This window comes from Mus caroli, unplaced genomic scaffold (assembly GCF_900094665.2).
Source record: "Mus caroli unplaced genomic scaffold, CAROLI_EIJ_v1.1 scaffold_17980_1, whole genome shotgun sequence".
In the NCBI taxonomy this organism is placed as follows: domain Eukaryota; kingdom Metazoa; phylum Chordata; class Mammalia; order Rodentia; family Muridae; genus Mus; species Mus caroli.
In genome coordinates, this window is record NW_018390959.1 from 9,242 (window position 1) to 19,951 (window position 10,710).

Below are 10,710 nucleotides of genomic sequence, written 5' to 3' on the forward strand. Positions count from 1 at the left end.
CGCATTCCTGGAGACATGGTGCCCACTGCTGCAGAAGTCGCTATCCTATTGATATGAAAAAGTCTGAGGGTGCAGTAACAATGTTCTTATCCAGGACCATAAGGCTGGGGTAAAACACTGACAGTCCTAGTGAAAAACCATCAGGCCATCATCTTTTGTTTCTTGTCACCAGACCAAGTGCCTGCCAGGGAAATAACCTGGAGGCCTCATTAGACAGTGTGTGTAGAAAGATGTCCAGCATCCCGGCATTGTTTTAGCGCCCGGGACAATGCCTTGAAGGTCAACATTGAGGTGAAACATCTGGATCATAGGTTCTGACAGAATTGAACTGCACAGAGTCTCATCCTGTGAGCAAAATGAAAGCACCGATTAAGAAAATCACATATCCAGTTTGAAATCGCGGTTGGATATCAGTCCGGGCTTGTTGACGTCAGAGCAGAACTTTGCTTGGCTACAAGAAGCAAGCCATCCTGCATGACAGCGGTTCATTGGAGGGGACCAAGCTAACTCAAATGAAATAAAAAACCTAAAATTAGTTACATTATATTGGAGCCTGTCTGTTATTTTTCAGATAACTAACATTTCTCTTGCACTAAAATTCTCTTCTTGCCCCTCTCCTCCTTGGTGTGTTGTTTCTGTTTTATCTACTCTTAAAGCAACTAGTGCCTTCTTCATCTATGTTGTGGATTTGTAAACACCAGGTTTCAGGGCCCTTTGCTTACCTCCCCCACCTCCTTCAGGATTATGAATACCACCCACAGTGTGACTGCAGAAAACTCATGTGACCCCTCCCAGGATATACACTGCCGAGGTCCTTGTGTGCCTGGGCCTAGAGCAGTAGAGCTGGCTTTTTGGTCCTGTGTGTGAAGAAGCTATCTTGGGATTCTGCACCAGTGGCTCCTGGCCTTCTCCAGTACTGCCATGAGCAGATCTTCAGCCATGGATTTCTGCACCTGACATCCCTGACTTAGAATGTCTCTCATTTAATTCTCTTTTCTCATGTAACTATTCAATCTGTGGTGGTATCTCAGGAAATCCAAGATCTCAAATACATAGGGAGAGGAGTGAACACAATGAAAAAAAAAGTTCATATTTGCTTATTATCTAGTCCAGCTTTAGGGGAACAGAACTGAAGAGGTTTCTACTTGATTAAATTTACACTTTTCAAAATATTACTATGCCCAGAAACCAATCAAGATTGGTTTAGAGAGTGCTGAACTATGAGTTTCAAGATAAGACCCATTCAACTTTGATACCAAATTATTTGGACACTCCCTTAAGAAACTGATTTCCAGTCTTGCTGTCTGCTTTCCTCCAAATATGACTCCAGTCCAGGCCAGCCTAGAGCACAGCTATCCCAGCAGACCCCTGCCTGCCTTTGTCCAGACACAGAGATTAGAGGATGCAAATGTCATGTGCATTCATCTCAAACACATGCATAGAAAATGGGGCTCGTCGAATGGGCAGATGCAGAGGAGATTCCCTGTCCTGAAGCTTCATCTCTACACTTAGCTGTTTCCCATAACTACTTCTCTGGTGGGAATACAGGATTAGCATCTGCTCAGGATGACAGCTGACCAAAGGACTATTAATAGGATTTCTAAGCAGGATCCAATGACTCATGCCTTTAATCTCAGCACAAGGGAGGCAGAGGCAGGGAGATCTTTGACTTGGTATATAGTTTGGTCTACAAAGTGAGTTTCACCACAACCAGAGTTCCACTGAGAAACACTCTCTGTCCTTGTTGTCAACTTGATTATATCTCAAATTGAGCAAAATTCAAAATTGGAAAATTCACGTGTAAGTAACTTTTGCTTAATTCGTAGAAAGTAATCCGTATCTTTGAGACAGGAAGACTTGCTTTCAGTGCAGACCTTTTTAAGCTTGAAAGACACAGGCTTCTAATCAGGATGTGAAGCTAGAAAGACACATATCTTTGTTAATGTGATTGTTGTTATAAGCCAGGGTTTGTCTATAATTCCCCTGGATGTCCTGGGGACTTTGTAGAGCAGACTACTCACAGAGATCCATTTACTTGATTCAATTCCATGCGACTTGGTTTAAAGGCGTGAGTCACCACACCCAGTAGAATACACTAAGATTTAATCCACACATTGAATCTGGAATACACACCTTAAGTTGGCCACACCGTCAGCTTGGGGCCTATATAAGAACGCAAAGGAAGAAAGTTTTCACTTTGCCTGCTTGCTCTCTCCTAGCTAGCAATTCTATTACTTCCCTGGCACTAGAGCCTCCTTGTCTGTAATTCCATCTTCCACTGAAGACCAGCTGAGACATAGAGCCTCAGGAACTGAGAACTTCTGGATTCTTGGACTTTGTTTCCTATCCAGCTGTTGAGAAATAAGTTCAACTGCAGCCTGTAAGTCATTCTAATAAATCACCTGCCAAAAAGAGAGAGAGAGAGAGGGATCATTATATTTAATGTTTTACTCTCTAAACCAGGCTCCCAAAGTAGATTTGATGGTCCATTAGCACTTTCACCTTGGCCTGTCTAGTTAGCCTCCTATAATTTTTAACTATAGACATTTGCATCCAGAGTGATAGCATCTTACTTTGAGAAGCTTCACTCCTTTTTTGTTTTCTTGTTTGATTTTTGAGGCTAGGTTTTCCTGTGTAGCAGTAGCTGATCTGAAACTGGGTCTGACAACCAGGCTGGCCTTGAGATCAGAGATCCACCTGCCTCTGCTTCTTATCTGATCTGCTTCTTGCCCTTAAATTTGGGATGAAAGATTTTGCCACCAGACTGGGCAGATTCTTGCCTCCTTAGGCAATGCAAATAGATGCTAGGATTGTGGGTTTAAAACCGCAGCTTCCAACAGTGTCCTGGTTCTCTTGTGTGCTGTGCCTTAAGATAACCAGCACACAGGGAGCAACCTTGAGCACTTTGGGAAACCCTTCTGCTGAATCAGCATGAACAATGACTGATAGAAATAGAAGCATAGAAGGGAGGGGTCAAGAAGTAGAGAGTACAATTAATTAACTTGATTCTTCTCTGAATCAGAAGGTTGAGGACTTACCCTCAGCAATTGATGGATAAAGTCAAGAAGATGATGCAATCCTTTTTGGGTTTTGTCAAGGATACAACAGATACTGAAGCACATACACTGTTTTGTACACATGTCTTGCCAGCCCAGAGTACAAGGTGCTCCAAGTCTGAGACACTTTGTTTAGGCACAGAGCAAAGCCACTGCTCTGAGGATGGCTGGATTGCTGTTTGGGACCTATATTCCTTTTGTGTATTTGAGAGTGTGGACTACCTGAGATCCTACCGAAGATTGAATTCTGCCAAGAAGAGAGGCACAGAGGTCTTCCAGAGTGAGAGTCAGAGGGAGCCACAAGTGTCCCCAGGAAATGTGGACAATAAGAAAGAGAAAGATGCAGAGGATGCGGACAAACCCTCACCAAGCTTGCTCAGGGAGAAAGGGCTGGAAGTTGAGACCTGTGAGGGTGGAGACTGCCCTGAGGAGCATCCTGCTTCTGATGGTGCCAGGCACCTAGGCTGCTGGGCATGGCTTCAAAGCTCATTTGGCCAGAACAAGTGAAAGACCCACCCAGAACTCTGCTTGGATCCCAGGAGTCCTGATACCTCCTAAGACTTGCAATTAGGGAATCTTCTGTCAGCTCCAGCTGTTACAGCAAAAGCACACAAAGGCAGTTGTGTCTTTGCAGCCATCTGGTTTTTGTGTGTGTTTGCTTGCTTAGCTTTCTTAATAAAATTGTTTAAAAGATGAAAATTTGTGTTCTTTTTAAAGTGGCCCAAGGGAAAAGATAAAGGGTGGAGTGGACACAGGTGAGGATACTCTTGTTTCCTACTGTTGGTTACAGGACTAACTGGTGATTCTTTTCAAAGGAAGTCCTCAGGGGATCTTAGGTATCCTGGTTCTCTTGTGTGCTGTGCCTTAAGATAACCAGCACACAGGGAGCAACCTTGAGCACTTTGGGAAACCCTTCTGCTGAATCAGCATGAACAATGACTGATAGAAATAGAAGCATTCATTAAAAGTCAAAAAAGAAAAAAACAAAAACAAAAACCCAGGGCCAGATGGCTTTGATGCTTAATTCTTCCAGACTTTCCAAGAAGAGGTAATTCCAGTACTCTTCAAAGTATTCCAAAAAAATAAAAACAGAAGGAGCACTGCCAAATGCATTCTATTAAGTCACATTAACCTAGATACCTAAACAACACAAAGTCTCAAAAAGGTAAGAAAATGTAAGTCCAATATCTTTAAAAAATATTGATACAAAAATACTCAATAAAAGTCTCACAAACTGAATGGAGGAACACATCAAAGAAATCATCCATCAAGATCCAGTAAGCTTTATTTCAGGGATGTAGGGATGATTGAGTATAAGAAAATCTATCAAAGTAATCTACCATATAAACAAACTAAAATAAAAAAAATCACATGATTATCTCAGTAGATACTGTAAAAACCTTTGATGATCACTTCATTTATAAAATATTAGAGAAATCTGGGATACAGGGCACATATATAGCACAATCAATGCAATATACAGCAAGCCAATAACCCAGAGCAAACTAACTGGAGAGAAATGTAAGCATTTCCACTAAAATCAGGGATAACACAAGACTGCCTCCTCTGTCCCTATCTAGTCAATGTAGTACTTGAAGTTCTTGCCAGAGCAATAAGAAAACAAAAGGAGATCAAAAGGATACAAATTGNGTAGGAAGGAATCAAAGTATTGCTACTTGTGGAGGATTTAATAGAATCTGGAAGCAATCTCAAAAGTTTGACCAGAGAACTTCTATAGATGACAATGCCTTCAGCAAAGTGACTGGATATAAAATTTACTCAAAGATGTCAGTAGCCCTCCTGATAAATGAGCCTAGAAAGAAATATATTGTTGTAACTCTAACTAAGCAAGTAAAAGATCTGTATGACAAGAACTTCAAGTCCCTGAAGAAAGAAGTTGAAGAAGATATGAGAAAATGGAAGACCTCCTCTGCTCATAGATACATAGGATTAACATAATGAAAATTTCCATCTTACCAAAAGCAATCTATAGATTCAATGTAATCCCAATTGAAATTCAAAGACAATTTTTTTACAGACCTTGAAAGATCAATTCTCAGCTTAATATAGAAAAACAAAAAAACCAGGATAGTCAAAATAGTCCTGAACATTAAAAGAACATTAGGAAAAACCACTGTCCCTGATCTCAATCTGTACTATAGATTAATAATTATAAAAAACTGCATGGTATTGCTACAGAAACACACATTGATCAATGCAATTGAATCAAAGACCCAGAAATAAACCAGTACATCTATGAACATTTGATATTTGATAAAGAAGCCCAAACCATAAAATGGATAAATGAAAACTCTGCTGAACTAACTCGATGTTTAAATGTAGAAGAATGAAAATAGATCCATACTTATCATCCTGTGCAAAACTAAGGTCCAAATAGACCAAGGACCTCAATATGAAACCTTATGCACTAAATCTCATAGAAGAGAAAGTGGGAAATATCCTTGAATGCATTGGTACACTTCCTGTATGCAGACAAGAAACCCAAGGGAGCAATAGAGACACCAAACTTTCAACCCAAAATGTATCCTGTCTATAAGTAATGCAGGCATGGACTGAGGGAATGATCAACTAATAACCAACCCAACTAGAGACCCATCCCATGGGCAAGCACCAATCTTTAGCACTATTATTGATACTCTGTTATGCTTGCAGACAGGAGCATGTTGTCCTCTGAGAAACTCCACCCAGCAGCTGACTCAGACAGCCAGAGCGAAATAGTGAATGGAGCTTGGGGATTTTTATGGAAGAATAGAAAGAAGAATTGTAGGTCCTGAAGGAGATAGGAACTCCACAGGAAGACCCACAGAGTCACCTAACCTGGAACCTTAGGGCTTTCAGAATCTGAACCACCAACCAAAGAACATATACTGGTTGGAGCTAGGCCTCCCTGCTCATAGGTAGCAGATGTGTGTTGGTCCTGGACATCTGAGCAGTGGGGGCTTTACCAAAAATTGTTGGCTATAATTAGGATATATTCTACTAGCTGGGCTGCCTTGTCTGGCCTGAGAGGGAGAGGAAGCACCTAGCCTCTCAGAGACTTGAAGTGCCTGGGGGTGGGGGTTGGGATAACCAGGATCCCTCACCTGCCTGAGGAGAAGGGGAGGGGAGAAGAATTGTGGGATGGTGTGACCATGGTGGGGGAATCAGTGAGTGGGATGTAAAGTGTATAAATAAAACATAATAACAGTAAAATCAAATTTAAATTCTGAGTTGCCATGGTCATGGTGTCTCTTCCTTCACAGCAATGAAACCCCAATGTAGTATTCTTTTGCATATTGATATGAAATGCCTTATAGATGTGAAACTTAAATATATATCCGGGATAGTTTTAACCTATGCTCGTCCCCTCCAATTCACTGCCAACTTAAGAGAATTACTATGAAGGCTGAAGAGAGAAGAATGTATTTGAGATGACTGTATTTGTTTCTGTCCCAAGGTGGAGACACCAATTCCATTTCTGATGCAGTTTGCCAACATCTCCCTCCATGACCAGAATGTGGAGTTCAGGGCAGAAGGACCACTGCCAGGCTCCTGACTAATGCTTGGCATGTTAATAGAATGCAGCGTTTGTGAAAGAATAGAGCTTTTTCACAATGATATAGGAAGTGACTTATCATCCAAAGTCCACTGAAGTGTTTGTGTATGTGTGTGTGTGTATAGCTGGTGTGAGTTGCTGTGGTCTCTCCCACTGTCTCTCCAGCCATGGCCTTTGTGCAGAGTATAAACTCCTCTCCTCCCTTTCCTGACTCAGCTCTCAGGCTACAGCCAACCCTGCAGTGGTGGTTCTGAGTGTATGCCTCCAGCCCTAAGGTCCTTATGTGTATTTTAGTCCTGCTTCCACTTTGCTCACTGCTGCTCTCACATCCTGTTTCTGTTCACATACACTGGCTCTCGTGACAGAAAGAGCTGGGGTTTTCCTGCTCAGTGCAACCAATGTATCTTGTGTAAAAAGGTTCTGCCATGCCCTTCTGTGTGGCTTATCTCCATATGTGTTGTGACCTCGTTCATTACAATAACAACTTGAAAGCTCCACTGCCTTGCTTCCAGGACAGAAGGGAGGAGCCAAGCTGCCAGGATTGCTGTGGACTCTGCAAGAATCAGTTGCCCACTGTCCCGAGCTATCGTTCTCACCGGCAAGAACACACTGGGACAACCGGATTCTTCTGCAGCAAGCTTTATTGCTTCTTAAGGAGGGAAGACTCCGACCCTGGAAAATGGTGCTGCTTATATAGCCCTCAGCATGGCATTTCAGCACCTGATGTGGTGTGTCAGCTCCTGATTTGTTGCTAGCCCATCACCTCATTACTACACCTTGAGATGGGCAGTGACTAGGCATGAGTTCACTCTCGCACTTGNGCACACGGCTTGTTTACTAGTTAGGCACAGTGGAAGCCAGCGCCATCTTATAATCGTGATTGCTCACAGCATGGCTCTCCACAGCCCACAATGCAGCTGTCACCCAATTATAAATCTCCTAACATCTGGGTAGCAAGGCACAGGCCATGGCTGAAGGTTTTCCCAGGTGGGACACAAACAGGCTGAGCCTCTGTGGCTCTCCCTGCTCTATCAACCTNACAGACAGGTAACTGGGGTCTACAGCACAGACACAATATTCAGCAGGAGGAGGTAAATACCTAAGATCTCCTGTGTCTCCATCTTCTGCAGTTTCTGTTAATTTTTTCTGTATTATAAAGTTCAGGACAGCTGTGCTTGCTTAGCAGCTTGGTGTGCTAGGGCAAGGCCTCCTGCAGCCAGCTGGCTCTGCATTTTAAAAGTCTACCAGCTAGCTAAACACAGCCAATTCTTGGTGTCCAACCCTCCACCCAACACAAAAAACCACAGGCATGCTGCGGGTGGGGTGGGGGGAACGGTTTAAATTGTATCATTGCTAAAAACTGAAAGCAAACCTGGGTGCAGAAGAGGAAATGTAGATCCTGACAGAGCCAAGAAAAAGAAACCTAATGCAGATCAGGGCTGAGCAGATATAGAACACAGAAAATGCAGGGACAACATAGTGAGCTGTGGTGGATTACTGGGGAAGGTACTGGTCTGGATGCAGAGCACCTGGGACACGCTCCCTGAGGATGACTTTGGACTGGTCCCATGTTGACCTGGATTTAGGGGAACTGGGTTCCTCTGCAGCCTGCCCACCACTATCAGGGATTGAGTGAAAACACACAGCCAAGTCTTGACACCACTGGGCTCCCTCCTTTCTAGCTGTGCTCGCCTGGGTCACCCTGGCTCCTGAAAACCTCTTGCATCCAGCAAAGTGGAAGTGCACCTGGTAGGCTCAGAACACTTGCAGAAACTTGGAGGCCCAGCCCAAGAGGAATTGGTGGCCATTTACAGACCAAAATCTACCCCACCCAGTACCCCCAGGCTTCCATCTGAGACCCTGGGAGCTAGGAGACTTTGATCTCCATCCTGGATGAATGTTAATTCCAGATTGATGGCATCCTTAGGGGCTGGGGATATGTGGTGGGTGGATGGGTGGATGGGTGGATGGGGGATACAGAAAGGGATGACAGTAAGGTCAACAGCAATCCATGCACTAAAAACGTTCTATTTGTTTCCTTGACTCAGGATTTCTCATGACTGGGCAATCACACTCCAGGATGTATCCGGACCTGGAGGCATGTGGTACCCCTCTGGTGAGGGCCAGGTTATGAAGGACAATCCTTGTTCAGGAAGCCTTGTTCAGGAAGTCTGGCAACTGAACACCCAGCAGGGCTCTTGAACTAGTCAAGAAAAAGGGACTGAATTCCCCAACGGGAGCTGCAAAGTAGACTGGGTGTGTGCAGCAGCAGAATCAATCCCATCTCTGCCAAGACCCAGCTTCTGATTCAGGATCCTGAACCTCAGAAGGAACTAAGTAATTCTCTTGGTGTAAACATTGAACACTGGTCATGGGTAAGTGTTGGAAGACTCACCCCATGTTTAAGTTTTAAACTTTAAGAACTTCCTTGTCCTATAGTTAAACTTTGAATTGAATCCTTAAGTTTGTTCTTCTTTGAGACAGTAACATACCTTAGTACAAATTTCAACAAAAAGTGTCAGTTTTCATCTAAACATGATTTTGAAGCTCCCTTATAAAATAAAATGCATATGCTTTGTGATCATGGCCAGTGAGTCTGTCTTAAAAGGCAGACACACTCACTAGGAAGAGGACAGTGTTTAATACAGAGGATGAACATTCATTCAAAGCATTCACTCTCCACAAACAACGCTGCCTTTTAAGACAACCAAGAATTGATTTATAAAACTGGCTTTAGTTAGAAGACTGAGTCTGAATTAAAAAGAATGTGTTTTCATTTTTATTTGAGATATGCTCTCTCTCCATAGCCCTGGCTGTCCTGGTAGCAGCTATGTATCCAGGCTGGCCTTCAACTCAGTGAGTTTCTTCTGCTGCCTGTGGGGCCCTTGAATTAAAAGTGTGTACCACCAAGCCTGCCTCAAAAGTTTGATTTCCTTAAATGTTTAGAACTTTTGAGTTAAAATTTAAATAGCCATTTTCCTGTCTTACTTCCCCCTTGCTGCATCCCCTTCTATGTGTCCCTGTAGTCACAGCCTCTCTTTCTGTGTTTGTAGCAAGTGTGGGTTATTTTCTATGTATGTGTGTATATGTGTGTATTCCTAATATACAAATACAATCTNATTAGTCTGCACAATGTCCCTAGTGTGTACATGATTTCAAGGCTAAGTACTTCTTATTGGGTAACCAGTTTGGGAGCTCTTCCCTGGGAAAGAGGGTTTCTCTTGCTCTCAGATTACTTGTGGTGCTTTTTTTTGTTTGTTGGTTAGTTGATTGTCTGATAGGTTGGTTTGTGTGTTTGTGGTTGGTGTTGCTTATGTTATTCAAGACACAGTTTCTGTGTGTAGTCCTCCATGTTCTGAACTCACTGTGTAAACTAGGCTGACCTCAAACTCAAGAGATCACCCTGCACCTGGGAGTGTGGTGATCTCAGCACTCAGGAGGCAGAGGCAGCTGAGTTTTAAGTAGTAGCCTACCCTGCTCTACCAAGTGAGTTCTAGGATAGTCAGCGATACATAGAGAAACCATGTGTCTGGGAGACAGAGACAGAAGGGGTAAGACAGGGGAAGAGGGGGAGAGAGGAAGAGAGAAAGTATAACTCTGCCTCCCTAGTGCTGGGATTGAAGGCATGTACCACCACAGCACAGCTACCCTCAGACTTCCAGTCTTGCCTATTTTGTTGTTGTTGTTGGTTGGTTGATTGGGGTTTTTGTTTTGTTTTGTTTTGTCTAAGGCTCAGGCCTCATTGGCTCCCTCACTTCCAGTCTTCCTGTCTATTGGTTTTCTCCTCTCTAGTCTCCATGTGGGCAGTCACATTGCTGAGACTTCAGTGGTGTAGAAAAAAGTGAATTTATGTTAGAAGAAACTACTTTAATAAAGTGGTGGAATTTTTTATTGTTCTTTTGTTTCATAAATGATTGACTCTTCATTCAAAATCTCACTTTTTATTGAACAAATCAGGTTTTGTTTAAACCTTTGGGTTTTTTTTTTTTACATGAAGGATTGACTCTACAGTAAATAGATTAGTCATTTATTCAATTGATGAATAGTTTTGTACAAGTTCAACATTTATTTAAGAATGAACTTAAAGATAACTCCAGA

General features: G+C 42.8%; 1 protein-coding gene across 1 annotated transcript; it reads left to right on the forward strand.

Moving 5' to 3' along the window:
- Positions 1 to 2,218: 2,218 nt before the first annotated feature.
- LOC110288910 lies at positions 2,219 to 3,701 on the forward strand. Its single transcript, XM_021155151.1, has 2 exons — positions 2,219 to 2,380; positions 3,023 to 3,701. Exon 2 carries the CDS (start codon positions 3,051 to 3,053, stop codon positions 3,561 to 3,563), a length of 513 nt encoding a protein of 170 aa, XP_021010810.1. The 5' UTR covers positions 2,219 to 2,380; positions 3,023 to 3,050; the 3' UTR covers positions 3,564 to 3,701.
- The last annotated feature ends 7,009 nt before the right edge of the window (positions 3,702 to 10,710 follow it).

Excerpts from the sequence above, each read along its gene's own strand:
- LOC110288910 (XM_021155151.1), top strand. The coding sequence starts at position 3,051 with ATGGATAAAGTCAAGAAGATGATGCAATCCTTTTTGGGTTTTGTCAAG.